Below are 17,551 nucleotides of genomic sequence, written 5' to 3' on the forward strand. Positions count from 1 at the left end.
AGACAGGCTTGGTCTGTGCCTTCCCAATGTATTCTAAGAATTTATGGCAGCATAGGGGTTTAAAATACCAGCGAATTTGATAGTACGTATATTCCATTATTATAAAGCAATAAGTATTAAATGCTTGTATCTGCACATGCATGATATTTTTTTGTGTGAATTAAGATAATTTTAATGCCATCATTCTATAGTTTTACTACATATTGAGCATATTCCTGGAGCACTTCATTAGTTCAGTGAAATGCATTTAAAGAATACAAACAAATTCATGTAAAACAAATTAAAAATTCAAACATTTGAAACTCAAACATGGATAAATTTCTTATTTCCTATGTCTACTTTACATTCATTGGTGTAAATAATCAAGAATTGTTCATGCAAATATTTTACTTAGTCTGAGCCATTGTGTATGTTCTTCTGTTTAGATTATTCTAAAAAACCTTTCACCTCTTCCTTATGTGACCTCAGTTCCTTCTTCAGATGTCTCAGTCCGGTGGGGGAGGTGGTTGCCTGGGTAGCTCATTTTTAAGTTCTGAGTAATTTCTCAGTCTTGGGTTAATAACTTCCCATCTTTGTTCTCTATTTTCTCTTTTACTAAGTGCTGGGGTTTCTTTATTCTCATTTTTCTTCCAACTCTACTACCACTCATCTGTACCTTGAGATTCCTTCCTCTTTAAAAACTAATGGTGAAGTGAGGCAGGATTTACTAGGAGCCCCTATTTTCCTTAACTCAGGGATCTTACAGTTAGTTATGAAGGCTCCAACATTCTGAGAAAGTTGTAGGCTACAATTTTCCCTCTCACTCTTTGAAGTTTCTACTTTCCAAGTTACGCTGTGTTTTACCAAGGAAGCTTGAAACTAAGATAGGGTCCCTTTAAAGGGTCTTCTCTTAGGGAGATGATTTGTGTTTGTGGCTGGACCTTTACTCCAGTGCTTCCCACCAGATTTCATGTGATGGACACATAGGAAATAATATTTTTATGGCACACATGGTATCACAAGAGACTCTGGTTATCCATGCCTAGGGTCTGTGAGTGCCCTAGGTCCTACTCTGCTACTCTGAAGAAATAAACACCATGGGTTAACCTGATACTACCTGTTTTCAGTTGACTACCTTTCCTATTGTTGGGGAGCAATAATACCTGTTTTCAGTTGATTTCTTTTCCTGTTGTTGGGGAGCAGTAATTTAAACAGAGAAGCTACCTCCTTGGAAAATAAGTACCCTTGGCACTTTTTTTTTTAACTGGGATATAGAAATTCAGACTAGTAGGTTCATGTTGCTCCTTAAGATTTCATTGCTATCTGCCAGGCAAAACTGGAACAGTAAGACTATTTTTCATTTTTCCTATTGAAATACGTACCTAGATGACAAATGGTAAGAGGATGATAAATGCTAGGTGTTGGACATACCATGTTAGTGGTGGACAAGACTTAGTTTCAGTTCTGAATTCAAGAGAAGCTTTTCCAACTTGATGTCATGTTAAATCCAGATATACCAGAGTGTTTTTTTCAAGGATTTGTAGTGAAAGACAACAATGAATAAGAATGACTACTATTAGGAGTATAAATTGTCTTCCCTTTATTCTTAGAATGGCTTGAGTTTTTTCATCCTCTAGGTCTTAGTTTAAATATAGCAAAAGACTAACCATCCTAACTCATGTGAGGGCCCCTCTCATTCTTTTTCAGTCCCTTGTTGCTGGCCTTTCTTAGAACTTTACCTGTATACATAATTGTTTCTAATCTGTCAGCCCTATCAGAATGTAAGCTCCGTGAGAGCAGATCCCATGTCCAGCTTGTTCAGCTGTATCTTAGGTGGCCAGCATAAAGCCTACTCCATAGAACACGCCCAAATTTGCTGAATGAATGAAACTCACGACTTTTTTTGGCAAAGATTTTTGTTTGAAACAGAAAACTTTAAAATACATATTCTTACATTTTTTCCAGTTTATTTTATATATAAACTGAGAAATTGATTTTTTGAGACTCATTAACGTTGGGTTATATTTTTATATAAACTTTCCCTTTGTGTTACGTAGAAATTAAATTTCTAGAATAAAAAACCCCACACCAAAACATTACCCACATTTTCCCATGTCCCTTCTATAAGTTGAGAGCTTTGGTTTTTCTCCTTATCCTGATCGGAAGCCTGACGGCTTGGGCCAAATTTACAAAGCACTAAATAAGTAATCTAAAAAGAAGAGTGAGGGTGCCGTTTCAAACCTTAATTCCAAAGAGCCAAGTCGACTTCTACTAAGGGTGAGTTCCAAGAGGCGAACTCCTCTCCTCTGGCCTCTAAGCCAAGTTGGCCGACTGCCCCCGAGTACTGGGCACAGCCCTCGTTCCCCGATTTCGGGTCAAGCTTCCTTTCTGACTGTTAGGCACAACTGCGTGCGTGCGAGGCTGCGGACTCAGAAGTGCGCGTTCGGGGCGTCGTCGAGCCGTTTGAACCAGCGAATCCGCGTTCACCGAGTCCTTCAGCTCTGCTCGGCGCGGCGGATGCTCCCCGGGCCGGCACGGCTTCCCCGGGCCTGACCTCCCTCCTCCCCTCTTCCTGGTGCCGGGACAAGTCCGGCGGCCAATTCTTCCCAGGAGGCGTGAGGATAAAGTTGGAAAACTGCACTCGACCGGGAGCGGAGCGCCGAAACGCAGTCGGAAGGACGCTTCCGAGCGCGGGGGAGGGAAGCCAGTTGCGCCCGCGTGAAAGGGGAGGGCCGGTTGGGGCCGCTCGCATTTCCTGTGACAGAGGTTGCCCCAGCCTCTCCCTCTCCCGCGGCGGCGGGACCATTTCCTGAATCGCTGAAGCAGAGGGAGGACTGGGGCGCGGCTCTACCATCACCGCAGAGGGGTGGGGGAGGCGGAGAAGGAAAGGTTGAGGGACGACGGGTCGACCGAGAACTGGGGAGTTCCACGGGCCTCTGGTTCCCTAGGCACTTGCCGAAAGAGGACATCTGTGGGCCAGAGTTCCTCCTTTAGGCCAGGCTGGCAGTTAGTTTGTTCGGAACTGGAGCATCCCCCCTCCCTGCATTCCCGAGGTGGTTCAGCCCGAGAGGCCGGCGTCTTTCCCCCAGTTTGCTGTTCACCCGGAGCGCTCGGGACTTGCCGATAGTGGTGACGGCGGCAACATGTCTGTAGCGTTCGCAGCCCCGAGACAGCGAGGCAAGGGGGAGATCACTCCCGCCGCGATTCAGAAGGTGAACCGTCGCGGGGGCGGGGATGCCAGGCCCCTCCCGCCTTTGGGAGAGACCTCGAGGGCCGGGACGGGAGTCGGCCGGGCCGGGCCGGGGGCGGAGGCGGGCCTGCTGGGGAGGCGGCCGTGTGGGAACCGGAGCCGCGGGCTCTGCCGGAGCGGGTGGCGGAAGACGACGAGCCGGTTCTCTCACGGAGACTTTCGCACGTTGGGGCTCTTTCCTCCAGCCACAAAAGCCCGAGTAACCGGATTTCTCTAGGGATGGGGCGGCGTTCGAGCGGCGGGGGCCGCGCGGACAGGGGCTGTTTATCCGAGCCGGCGCCCCCCGCCGCCCTGCGCGTGGCTCCCGAGTTACTTTGGCGTCGCCCCGCCCATCGCGCCGTGGCTGCTCCGCGTCGACCCGACCTGAGGTCGCGGGAGGCCGAGGGAAGTCGCCGCCCTCCGAGCGCTGCAAACTCTGGCGGAGTTGGGGACTCCCAGGAGAACTTGGGGGACGCTGCAGGAGCCTTTGTAGAGTCAGAGGGGTGTGAGAGGGAGAGCCCGAGGGACTTCGAGATTACCTCCGACTCTCCATTCCGGACTCATCCCATATCCGTTTACATCTGCAGCAGATACTCATTGAGCACTTACTCTAGGCTCTGAGACGACGTTAGTGAGCCATGGTCTGTGCCTTCATGGCGCTTACAGTCTGGTGGTGGAGATTGATCTTGGTGACCAATTACAGCAGTCATGATAAATACACGGGGAGCTACATTCCTTTTAGGGGGTAGTGCTGCCTCTTGGTACTGTATTATTGCCAGTTAGGGACACAAAGGTTCTTTATTATCTACCCCTTGTTGCCTATGAACAAGGCAGTGCTCTGAATTCTACCCAGCCAGACTTTGAAAAGTTACTAGCTAAATTTCGGTTTTGTTTTATGCACTGGAACAAGGATGAAAATTGAAGAAAAGTCAGCTTTTAGTACTACTTAGGGCACCATCTTATGCCCAGTAGATTTAAAAAAATTTTTATTGAATTTATTGGGGGGCATTGGTTACTAAAATTATATAGATTGCAAGTGTACAGTTCTATAATACATTATCTGTATATTGTCTGTTCACCATCCAAAGTCAAGTCTCCTTCGGTCATCATTTATCCCTCCTTGACCCTCTGCTACCTACTCCCACCCCCTCTACTGTTGTCTGTGTCTATGAGTTTGTGTTTTCTGTTGTTGCTTAATCCCTTCACCTTTTTCACCCCCCCCCCCCCCCCCAGCTGTCAGCCTGTTCTCAGCTTCTGTTTACTGTCAGGTTCTTTGTAGTGTGCCATTTGACATTTGCCTAACTGTTGCTTTATTTTATTAACTGACCTACTTGGCAGTGCCTGGCAATGCAGTGTTTTCATATAGTGCATTGGGCTAAGTCTGCAGCCTGGAAACAGCTCTTAAGTACACACACGCAAAACATTTGGGGGGGGGAGAATTCACTTTTTATTTTTGGACTGTTGGAAAATCCTGAATTTTTCTATTTTTTTCTACGGAGTTATTCTTACATACATCTTAAGATATTTCTCATGGGTGATTAATTTAGGAGATGCTGATCAATTAATTTTCATCCTCGGATGAGAAGGGAAAATGGATTCCAAATTACGTGCCTCATTTTAATAGTGTGAGGGATTGATTTTAGATATGACACAGATACTCTAATGATGAAGTTTCTTAGGTTGAGGAATCTACTGAGAAAAGATATGTCGTGAAATTGTTCGATTGGACTAATATATTTTAGGGACATGTTTTCTGGCATTCGATGGTTTTACGTAAGAAATAACTGCACTTTTTAGAGGGGAATGGTAATATATTTTTTCCCAGCAAGTGAAGATTATGATTCATATGCAGAAAAAAGTCACAGTGAATGTTAAATGGATCTTCATTTTTAATTAAAAGAGTTGCATTAACTAAATTATTGAGATAGAGTGATCATGGTATTCTAACTTCATGTGTTCATGGAAGGTTGGGGCAGGTACAGGAGAAACAGTTACTCATTTCCCTTGATCGTACAGATAAATCTGAGACCCTGAAATCTTAAGTGGTTTGCACAGGATAGCAAAGCTGGCACTAAAATTAACTGGCTTTTTGCTACCTCACTACTTTCCTCAATGCCAGTTTGCTTAGATGAATTATTTAACCTTTAAAGCCAATATTGCCTTAAATTGTTATAAGATGATAGAACGATAAGTAGATAAGCTTTTGTTTTTAAACTTTTGGGACAACTTAATTATAAGGTAAGCTCATAAAGTCAGCAGTACATATTCTACATACATAAAAATTATTGTATTTGATTTCATACTTGGAGAATCACAAAACCATACTGTGTAAAACTTAGAAACTAGCCAGCTCTCTCTTTAAGCCTCTTGGGCTGAAGGTTTCATGTATTTACTTCATTCTGGATAATGACAGTTTTTCATTAGTACTAAAAAGTGTTTGAATGATACAAAGCCAACTTGGACTTAGCTTTTAGTCTTAACAGGCTAAAACTTCTATGACATATAGCAGAGGTAATTAAGTGTTTGAATACAAAAGAAACTCCAAATTTTTCCTTCTCAGCTATAGGTAATAACTCAGAGGGAGAATTATTGGAATAGAGTTATTAAAAAATTGTTGATTAAACATGACATTATTCTAGAGGTTGTGAAATAAGATTTAAAAGATTTGAGTGGATTCAGTTTCTACATAGATAAATATTTCTAGAAATCTGAAGGATTTTAAAAAGTTTTACTTGATACATTAGATTTACAATAAACTTTTTCTAATTTTATTTCAGATGTTGGATGAAAATAATCATCTCATTCAGTGTATAATGGACTATCAGAATAAAGGAAAGACCTCAGAGTGTTCTCAGTAAGATTTGAAATTTCAAAAAAATTTTCTGTGTTGGTTTGTTTTTTACTTTTCTTTTTAACAGCTTTATTGAAATCTAATTCACATACCATACAATTCACCCATTTTAAAGTGTATGATTCAAGGTTTTTAGAATATTCATAGAGTTGTGCTACTATCATTTCAGTCAATTTCAGAACATTTTCATTATTCCCAAAAGAACACCTATAGACATTAGCAGTTACTTCCAATTTCCAACACCTAATTTCTCATCCCCTGACAACCACTAATCTTTCTATTTAGATTTGCCTACTGTGGTTATTTCATATAAATAGATTCATGCAATGTGTGGTCTTTTTAAAAAAATACGTTTTATTGATTTTAGAGAGGAAGGAAGAGAGAGAGAGAAAGGGAAAGGGAGAGAGAGAAGCATAGATGTGAGAGAGAAACATTGATTGGCTACCTCCGCACACACCTGGACCTGGGATTGAGCCCGCAACCTGAACATATGCCCAGACCGGGAATTGAACTGGTGTCCTTTTGGTGCCTGGCATGATGTTCTACCAACTGAACCACGCTGGCCAGGGCATGTGTGGCCTTTTTTGACTGACTTCTTTCATTTCGCACATTTTCAAGATTCATTCATGTTGAAGCATGAATTAGTACTTCCTTTTTATTGCTAAACAATCTTTCATTGTCTAGGTATGCCACATTTTATTTATCCATCAGTGATAGATAGGTGGGTTGTTTTCCTGGCTATTATGGATGATGCTACTATGAATATTAGCACACAAATTTTGGAGTGACTTTTCTTGATTTTTTACATGAGAAAAATTTGTTCTCTGGGATGGAGTGGGTATTAATTTTTCTTCTTATCCTGCATCATAAAATAATGACTTCAGATTTGTGTATGGTCTGATTTGTGAAAAAGTTAGATCTTCGCATATATAGGATATTCAGTTATATCCATATAAGTGATTGAGGAAGCAAAGGTCCTATCTAATAAATAGAGAATTGGTTTTCATTCATAAGAACCCAGTTTGTTAATTTGAAGTGTTATGTCTGAAGTAAACAGTATCCTTTGATAGAATCTGATGGAGTGGAACAAGCTGAATATTTTATCAAAAGTTTCTAGAACAACATCGGTAGAAATATATTTTGAGCCACATATGTAGTTTTATATTTGCTAGTAGATACATTAAACAAGTAAAAAGAAACAGGAGAAATTAATTTTAATAATATATTTAACTCTATTTAAAAATAATATCACTTCAATATATAATCAATATAAAATACTTGAGGTAGTTTAATTCTTCTATTTCATACTAAGTCTTTGAAATCCATTGTGCATCTTATCCTAATCATAACATTATTTTGGACTAGTTACATTTCAGTGTGTCTGTGGCTACCATTTAAAGAATAGCTCTAGAATATTTTATTCTCACCATCATTTTGGAGCTCATCTGTCTTTTCTAGGAATCTCACTGATCTGCTCTCAAGTAGATCAGGTACTGCACTTAGTTATGTCTCTTCAGTATACTTTAATCTGGAACTGATCTTCAGTATTTGTGTTATCTTTCATGATATTGATGTTGTTGAAGTATACAGAGCAGTTACTTTGTGGACCATCTCTTTTGGATTTGAGTGGTATTGATTCAATTTACATTATGCACTTTTGGCAAGAGTATCACAGATGTGATGTATCCTCAGTGCATCCTCAGGTAGCCATATGATTTATCTCAGTGTTTATCCCAGTATTTGTGATAACTTCGGTCACTAAGTTAAGGTGGTGCAAGCCAGTTTCTCCACTGTAGTTACTATTTTTTCCTTTATAATTCTTACGTATTTTGTTGGGGAGATACCTTGAGACACACATATGCTCTTTCTTACCATACTTTCTCACACATTAATTTTAGCATCCACCAATGATTCTTGACCGAAACAGTTATTTCTATGGTAGTTGCCAAAGGGTCACTAACTCCACCATTCCTTCTACATTTATTTGGAATTCTGTAAGGAAGAAATTTTCCATTCCTTGCCCCCTATTCATTCATTCATTCATTCATTCATTCATTCATTCATTCATTCGCTCACTTATATCTAAATGGACTTAGGGATTCTTATTGTATTCCCTAGGTTATAATCTGTTACTTCTCAAATTGTCCCTGATGTTGGCACTGGTAGCCCCTCAAGCTGGCTTTTTGATGTGTCTCTGTTATTTTTTGACACTTTTCTTATTTTTTTGCACTTTAAAAAATTAACCTTATACTTTTTCCTGTGCCAGTTTGGAATCACTCATTTCTTCAAGTCCTGGTTCTCATTTTGGAGAATGATATTTAGAAACTTAGCTCTGAGTGCTAGGATATGTTGTTTTCTAATCACAGCACATTTTGTATTTTATGTGACCATTTTTATTTCTTTTATGCATGTTGTTTCTTCACTGAATCTTGTCTGTTTAAGTTTGAATATATTCTTTCAAATAAAATGTATTTGAAAATTAACTAGCTTATCTGCTTCCTTAGCTTTACTATGGGTAATCATCAGTGGTAAGGAGGAGATCACTAACTCAAGTCAGACATGAGATAATAAAAGTTGAGAAGCTCTGATTAGAATTCTTTTCACCTATAACTTTTAAAACCCTAGATAGAGCCAAGGGATTTTGTGGCATAGGACTGGCTCATTAAGGAACCCAGCGGTATATGGCATGGATAGGAAATACTCTGATCTAGAACCAACTTTTCCAACTTGGGTCAGCAAAAGTTTATACTGTTTTTTCTTTATATTCTCAGTACTATTTTGTATATATGATCATTTCCCTTATTATCTGCATATTGGAGTAGACTTCATTTTCTCACATATTTGGTACAAAAGGGGCTTAAATTGATTTAGGTAGAATCTTAAATTCTGCTCTTTCTGATGGATTTCACTTCATTCTTAGAGTTCTTTTTTCTTAAGTTGTCAGGATTGGTTTGTGAATGAAGAGAAAAAAATTTCTCTCAATCTTAATAAATGTTTCTTGTAGTAGGAGAAATAAAAGTAAAGTAAAGAGGACACATCAGTAAATGAGAGCCATCTGGGAATTAATAGTTCAATTTTAATTCCTTAAGATGTGATAACTTTGCCTGAAACTGTTTTTTTAATTGAAAATAAGTTTATTTTTATTTTATTTTTTTAAAAAATATATCTTTATTGATTTCAGAGAGAGGAAAGGAGAGGGAGAGAGAGAGATAGTAACATCAATGATGAGAGTCACTGATCGAGTCCGCAACCCGGGCATGTGCCCTGACCGGGAATCGAACCCCGATCGCCTGGATCCTAGGTCGACGCTCAACTGCTGAGCCAAGCCCGGCCGGGCGAAAATAAGTTTATTTTTGTGAAGGCAATATAGGCATTGTAAAAATTAGAAAACACATACGTAAAAATGAGATGATGAATACTGTATTCTCGCCACCCAAACATTTTTCACTGGTTACATTTTTGTGTATATTGTCCTATATATTCTTATCTACATACACACATGCACACACATATATTGCACTCATCTAAGTCAGCGAATCAGTTGTGGAGCTCATATGCACAGATCCTCTTCTCTTTAAATTCTGATAACGTGAGAATGTAAGACTGCTCTTTTGTGGCATTTGGCTTGAGCATTTTCTAAATCTGTATGTTTGCTTAAATATATAAACTTATTTTTGTATTTTAAAGTGAGTTCAACTGTTTCAGAGTGTGCTGTCAAATAGTTATCAAGCAAAAAATTTGTATTCATCATAATGTAAAGGATTGTGGTTTTAAATCTCTGGTTAGGAAGATGACTTTACAAATTGTATTCTTATTGTCTTAAAAAACATAATCATCAGAGCTTCTAGGTAAAGTTTTCTGTTTTTTTGTTTTGTCTTTTTTTTTAAATGAAACTTGACTTTAGATTCATTTTTAAATTATAGCAATAGATTTAATAATTGTTATTTTACCTTATTCAAGGTAATTGATGTAGTGGCTCTTAGTGGAATGTTTGGGAAGTGAACTGCCTCTCACTTAATAGGTTAATGATGGGCATTTTGGAATCATCAAACATAAAACATTGAATATGTTTTATGTCTGCTTTCAGCTTATATACTCCATTTTATTTTATTAATGTAGACTTTTATAAGTAATCATATACATTAAAAGAGTAAACTGCTTCAGTGACAAATGTAATACTATTTTTAGAATAAACAAAAAGTTTCTCAGGAAAATGTTTCTTTAATATTTGTGGAAGAATCTGCTTTTTATTATTTCAGTAGTCTTGACTGTAGCCAGATTTTTCTAGAATATTTACGTCTTTTTAGGAGACATATGAACAAACTTATAAAAGAATTGTGTATATAGTATTTTTATTAATGTTCATCTTTGAGCCTTGAATAAGCTTATTTAAATGCCGGAAAAATAACACAAATTTACACAAAATAAAACTCACTGAAGTTAGAAAAGACTAGTTAAAAATGAGAATTTTTACCTACTGCCTTATGTTAGTTAAAAAGGTTTGGGGCTAGCCCCTAGCAGGTTTTGCTCAGTGTTTAGAGTGATGCCTGCCTGTGGACTGAAGGGTCCTGGGTTTGATTCCAGCCAAGGGCTTGTACCTCGGCTGCAGGTTCCGATCCCTGACCCGGTAGGGGTGTGTGTGGGAAGCAACCAATCTATGTGTCTCTCTCACGTTGATGTTTCTCTCTCTCACACTCTCTGTCTCCCACTCTCTGAAAAGCAATGGGAAAAATATCCTTGGATGGGGATTTCAAAAAATTGGGGGCTATTGGGACAATTGGAGAAATTTGAGTGGGTTCTGTGGATTAGATGGTAATACTGCATCAGTACGACTTTCTTTTTTATAGTGGTTGTTCAGTGGTTGCATAGAGTATGTCATTGTTTTTGGGAAATTGGACAAAAGCATATGTGTGCTTGCATGCATGTATATGATGATGTATGTGTTTAGGATGGAATAAGACAAATGTAAAATACTAATGATTGGGCATGTGGGAAGAAAGATATTTGGGGGTCCTTTATATTATCCTTGAAATTGTAAGTTTGAAATTCAAACATAAAAGTTAAAAAGATGGTTGGGGAAATTGCTTAAAATTAAAGTACTCTATAAAAAAAAAAGCTGTATTTGTAGATGGTTAGAATCACAAGGGGCCTTGAGATCTACTTTAACCATTTTACAAATGAGGCCTTAAGAGCACGGCAGATTAGATTTAACAGTATTTTAACTAAGTACTAGTCAGCATAATAAAATTTTTTCTTCAAGGGTCACGAATAAACTATAGTCTCTTAGTTAGGCTTGGATTTTTATTTTTGATAGGGTTGTCAGCAAATCTCATATCTGAATATAATGCAACCATACTAAGAGAAGAAAAGGAAAACTTGAAGGAGTAGACTTGGAAATGGGTTTTGTGTTCTTATTAAAAATGATGGGTTGGTTCTTAAAAAATGGCAAGATTGTGGAACCCTGTATCTTAAATTTTATTTACAGTCTCTATAGAATAGTGAAATAGTTCCAGGTAGTGGTGCCTATTAGTGCTGTTTGAAGAATTTTTTTTTTTTTTTTAAATATGTCTTTATTGATTTCAGAGAGAGGCAGGGAGAGGGAGAGAGAGATAGAAACATCAATGATGAGAGAGTCATTGATCAACTCAACTGCCTCCTGCATGCCCCCTTTGGGGATAGATCCCACATCCCGGAATGTGCCCTGACTGGGAATTGAACCTCGATCACCTGGATCATAGGTCGATGCCCAACCGCTGAGCCATGCTGGTGGGGCTGTTTGAAGAATTTTGAAAACATGATTAACCATTATGATTAATTCAGTATGATATAATAATTATTGGTCCTTATTTATATAAAGGTCCCTATAACACAATATGTCAGGTCTGATTGAGCAACAATATAGTGTATGTATGTGAGGAGGAGCATTAAAAGCATCGGCTTGTTTTTAAACAATAAACAAAAATAAAGGTTAACAAGGAAACTTTGGGAAGTGTTGGATGTCTTTTTTTGTGATTGTGGTGATGGTATCAGAAGTATTTGTCTATGTCCAAACTCATTAAATTGTACACACTAAATATGTGTGGTTCTTTGTATATCAGCTATACCTGAATAAATCAGGAAAAAATAAACAAAAAAGAGCATAAATTTATTAGTGAGGGTGCTTTAAAGTCAGTGAGATACAATTAAAAGTAGTGAAACCAGTTATTTCTAATAGGAAAAAAAAATAATGCAAAAAAAGAATTTACTCAGTTTCCTTTTATGGTGTGTGTTTTAGAAAATTATTTTATCTGCGATCTATATTACAAGACTTTATTTAACTGAATAAAGTTCTTTCGACTTATTTTCATTATTTTAATTTGTATTTAATATTTCTTAGTAAACAAAATTCTAAAACAGCCTAATAATTTGATGCAGAATTTAACTTTGTATTTTGAGGGTTTACAAACACTAGTAATTGGATTACTACTAAATTTAATCTAGTATCTTGGTTAATTTTTAAAATTATGAAGAGAAGTTCAGCAAAGCTAATTCATTAGTAAGATCACTGTAAATGTGTTTACCCACTTCACTCCAGTAATGAGAATCTGCTTTATTTTGTATAGTTAATCCTTAATGGTGTTGTTGTATTATTCTCTATTTGTGCGTAAGCATATTTTACATATATATGTAATTGGAAACCTCTATTCATTGTCTTGATAGATGGGTGATACAACCACAGCAGACATAAGTTGTTGGTCACTGCTGCTAGAGTGAGAAGGGAAAGAATATGTGGTTCCCACCTCTTTTCTGCATGTTAGCAGAGCATGTTGACTATGTGTTTGTATTGAGGTTTTCAACGTGAAAATGGCAGAGGGAAGGGAATAAGCACATGAGTTTAGTGAATTCCTTCATTCTAGACTTCTTTTAAAAAGCATATGTACTGTTATGGAGTCAGTACATATCTCAGTTACTTCATTTACTAAGCTATGCAATCTTGAACAAGTTACTAACCTTTCTAAACCTGTTTCCTCATTTGTAAGATGGAGAAAATAAGAACAGTTATTTCATGGTGTTGGTTTGAGGATTAAATGAGGTATATGAGTATATAAAACTATAACATTACCTAGCACATGGTAACACGTTTGAGTTTATCATCATCTTTGTATTTAGTGGAATTATTTTGCAGAGGAACTAGGAAAAAATGAAATGCTATTAATGTTCAGGTAACATAAATCTTTTATTAAACTCAAGAAATGATTATAATGCTGTTCGTTTTTGAGCAGAGGGAAAGAAAATTATTTAATAATGATATTTGTTTTGTTTTAATAGGTATCAGCAGATGTTGCATACAAACTTGGTCTACCTTGCTACAATAGCAGATTCTAATCAAAATATGCAGTCTCTTTTACCAGCAGTAAGTACCTTAATAGTATGAAGTATACAATCCTTATAGAGTTATGTGTGGTGTAACACAGTTTTGTTTAGTGATTTTTGAGATTTGTTTAGTAAATCCTGATCCCCCTTCTGAGAATAAGAAGCTGTTTACCTATATGATCTAAAAGGTTTAATGTTTTGCCTTCATATTTAATTTGAATTAATTTACCCAGAATTGATCTCCTCTCTAAGAAAGTCATATCAATGTACCCATTCACCCACATACCCATCCATCTTCCTATCTATTTATTTTGATATGTAATTGCACAGCTAATTTATGAATAAATCTGTAAATAAAGCAAATCCCTGATATCTTATAAATTTACCTCTAAATACTTCAGTACGCATCTTTATCAGGTAAGGACTATTATCCCACCCAACAAAATTAACCAAAATTTCTTAATGTGTAATACCTTGAGTGTTTCCAATTTTTACCAGTTATCTAAAAAGAACCCACAGGTGTTTTAATGACTATTTGCCACAGAATCCAAACAAAGTCTACATGCTGACAGATTGATGTGTCTTTTTCAATCTGTATCAGTTTATCTTTTCTATTCTCCATTTATTTGTTGAAGAAACTGGTTCATACATTTTATAGAATTTATTACATTCCGGATTTGGCTGATTTTATCCTCATGGTCCTTTAATATGTTCTATTCATCTCATCTTTTATTTCCTATAAACTAATAATTAGAGGCTTTATGAGAGTTAGGTTTAGTTTTGTATTTCATTGGTGGTGCTGTGTATTGTCTGTCATATATCAGGAGGAAAATGTTTGGTTGTTAAATTTTTAGTAATGGAAAATCAAAACTTACAGATTTTTACATGTTTAATGTGTTTAAACATTGCAGTCATTCTTTGATATTCAAGTTGTCTCATCTTGGGGCAGTGGGAGACTTCATTTGGCTCCTGTATTCTTCTGAAATGATTCCAGTATTCTTGTGGAGTTTCTTTGCTTTCAGGATTTGAGAGAGGTATCAGGTTGATTATATCTTTGTCCCAGAACGATTCTGCCCAAGCGGTTTTTCCAAGCAGTCCTTTTTCAATGGGAATTGATATTTAGAGACTACAATTTGTATGTTTGGGGCATTCATTGTTACTGGGTTTTCATTGTTTCTTAGATGTTTCCAGTGGACAGAACTAATAAACACATTTTTTTAGAAAAAGAAATAAAATATTAGATTAGTGATATTTCCCCTTCAGGGAAGGTTTTTTACTTAGCTTTGATTTTATGTATAGTATCTCTTCTGTCTTACTCTAAAAATTTTGGTACCTTGGTACCTATCTATAAAAAATAATTTCAATAAAACACTACCAAGTGTCCCACTAACAATAAGATGCTTCTCATTAGGATATGTCCTACTAAGGATATATAATTAGTAAATATTGTTTTGAATCTGAAATAATTCTTTGTGTGATTATTGACATGAACTTAGTTACCAGCTAAATAGAATTTGTTTTTGTTAATAGTGTGAGGAATAGGTTCAATTTTATTTGTTTCCATATGGATAGTTCTCTGTCCCAGGATTATCTATTAGAAAAACAAAAGTATTTTTTCTCTATTTTGTCATGCCTCCTGTATCATGTATCAGGTGTCCATATATGTCTGTGTCTGATCTCTTTATTCTGTTTCACTGGTCTGTTTTTATAAATTCCACTATCTTGTCACACTTGTCAGAGTCTAATAATTCTTAATGTATATTAGAGAAGTTCTTATTCCTTATTTTTTTCAGAATAACTTGGCTGTTGGTGCTTTGCGTTTCCATATACACTTAAATTTCAGCATGTCCAACATAATCCTGTTGTTGATTTTCATTGACATTACCTTGACTCTAAATCAGTTTGGGGAGAATTGATAATTTTACAATATTGAGTCTTTCTAATCATGATCACTTCCTATATTTTCATTTATTTAGTCCTTTAATATCTACCAATGAAGTTTTATGATTTTCCCGGCAGAGGATTTGGGCATCTCTCTTTGGACTTATTGCTAGGTACTTCATGTTTTTTGAGGCAATTAAATGGAGTCTTTGTTTTTTTAACTTTTTGAAGATATGTTTTTATTGATTGCAGAGAGAGAAAGGGAGAGGGAGAGAGAGATAGAAACATCAATGATGAAAGAGTCATTGATCGGCTGCCTTCTGCATGCCCCCCACTGGAGATCGGGCCTGCAACCCTGGGCATGTGCCCTGACTGGGAATCAAACCGTGACCTCCTGGTTCATAGGTGGACTCTCAAAAAATACATTCAAGATTAAACCAATACATCTTCCTGTTTTATCTTTCTTTTTTTAATATATATGTTTTTATTGATTTCAGAGAAAAAGAGAGAGAGAAACATCAATGATGAGAGAGAATCATCTATCTGCTGCCTCCTGCACGCCCCCTACTGGGGATCGAGCCCACAACCCTGGCATGTGCCCTGACCAGAATGGAACTGTGTGAGACCTGGTTCATGGTTCAATGCTCAACCACTGAACCACAATGGCTGGGCTTCCTGTTTTTTAAAGGATGGTGTTACTACAATCTTAAGAAAGCCTTAGACTCTGTCTCCTCATGTTTCAGGAATAGATTAGTAGTTGTTTTTGTGTGTGTGTGTGTTGTTTTTTTCGAAGTATATTCCAGAGAATTCTCTTGGTCAGTTGCCTCCTGCATGAGATCTGACTGGGGTCGAAACCACAACCTAGGTATGTGCCCTGACTGGGAATCAAAACACTTGATCCTTCTGTGCATGGTGGGAACACTCCCACCAACTGAGCCACACCAGCCTATCTTGCAGGCTTTTTTTTTTTTTAAATCTTGTAAGGACTTTGGTTTGTACTCTGAAATTGGAAACTCCTGGAGGATTTTGAGCAGAAGAGAGAACTGGTAAATTTTAACATGCTTATCCTGATTACCATGTGGAGAATTAACTGGAGAGGCGCATGGATTGAATAGGTAGCCCAGTTGGGAGGCTATTGCAGTAATTAACACAAGAGACGTGATGGTGGTACCTTATGCCATGGTGGTAGCAGAGGAGGTGGTGATAGAAGTGGTCAAATTTAACATGTTGAAAAATGCAAAAAATGTGTAATAATTAACTTCATTTACCCTACTGTTTTTTGTGTTAGTCTTGTCATATATCTTATATGGGTGTTTAAACCATATGAGTCATTGTTACTATTATTTTAAATATCAGTATTAATTTATATTTATCTCTGCATACCTTTCTATTAATTCCTCTAGTTCTATGCTTCCATCTGGGGTCATTTTCTTTTAGCTTGATGAATTCCCTTCATTTGTAATGAGTTCTCTCAGCTTTTGTTTGTCAGAAATTATTGTTTTATATTCATGTTTGGAGGATATTTTCTCTTAGTGTAGGTTGGTTAGTTTATTTTCTTTAAAGATGTCATGTTATTGTATCCTGTTTCTATTGTTTATGATAAAAAATTGTTAATTTTATTGCTGTACCCAGGGTATTGCTGTTACCCTGAAGATAATATGTTTTCTTTTCCCTGGCTACTTTTAAGATATCCTTGTTGATTTTGGTTTTTAGGACTTTGACTCTCTGTTGTTTCTAGATAACAATTTTCCTTATATTATGCTGAGGTTTGTAGAGCTTTACATGTTTGCTGGAGACTCATGCTTACTAGCTTTGGCAAATTCTTTACCATTACTCTTCAAATATTATGGATGTTTCATTTTCCCTTCTCTGCTTTTATAACTCCAGTTAGATGGATATTAGACCTTTTCACCATGTTGTACATGTCTTTACACTTTTTTTGTATTTTCTCTCTTTTATTTTCTCTTGGCATGTCATATCTTCTATACTTTGTTTTTTTCAGTTTACCAGTTATTTCTTTTGCTCTTACTAAACTGCTGAGCTCTTAATTTCATTGATGATATTTTTCAGTTCTGGAATTTCCATTTGGCTCTTAAGAATTCTAGGGCTTTGCTGAAATTCTCTATCTGTCTTGTGTTGTTTTCTTGAACAGTTAATAAGTCTCTCAGATAACTCCAAACTGTGAGTGGCCTATGCTTCCTTTTCTAGTTTTTATTTCTTTTGTTTGACCATTTACTCTATTTTTTTTAAAAACTGAG

The 17,551-nt window shown here is 37.0% G+C and overlaps 1 protein-coding gene across 3 annotated transcripts in view; it reads left to right on the top strand.

Annotated features, from left to right (window-relative positions):
* Window positions 1-975: 975 nt before the first annotated feature.
* The window catches only part of SS18 (SS18 subunit of BAF chromatin remodeling complex), a 49,489-nt gene continuing 32,913 nt past the window's right edge, over window positions 976-17,551 (top strand). The window contains exons 1-3 of one of the 3 annotated variants that reach the window (XM_081148547.1): window positions 976-3,191; window positions 5,986-6,062; window positions 13,368-13,452. In XM_081148547.1, the coding sequence (XP_081004673.1) occupies window positions 3,123-3,191; window positions 5,986-6,062; window positions 13,368-13,452 (231 nt within the window). In that variant the 5' untranslated portion in view covers window positions 976-3,122. The remainder of the gene's footprint in view (window positions 3,192-5,985; window positions 6,063-13,367; window positions 13,453-17,551) is intronic. The other 2 variants (XM_081148549.1, XM_081148548.1) reach the window with 2 other exon arrangements.

This window comes from Miniopterus schreibersii (assembly GCF_964146895.1).
Source record: "Miniopterus schreibersii genome assembly, chromosome: 10".
NCBI lineage: Eukaryota > Metazoa > Chordata > Mammalia > Chiroptera > Miniopteridae > Miniopterus > Miniopterus schreibersii.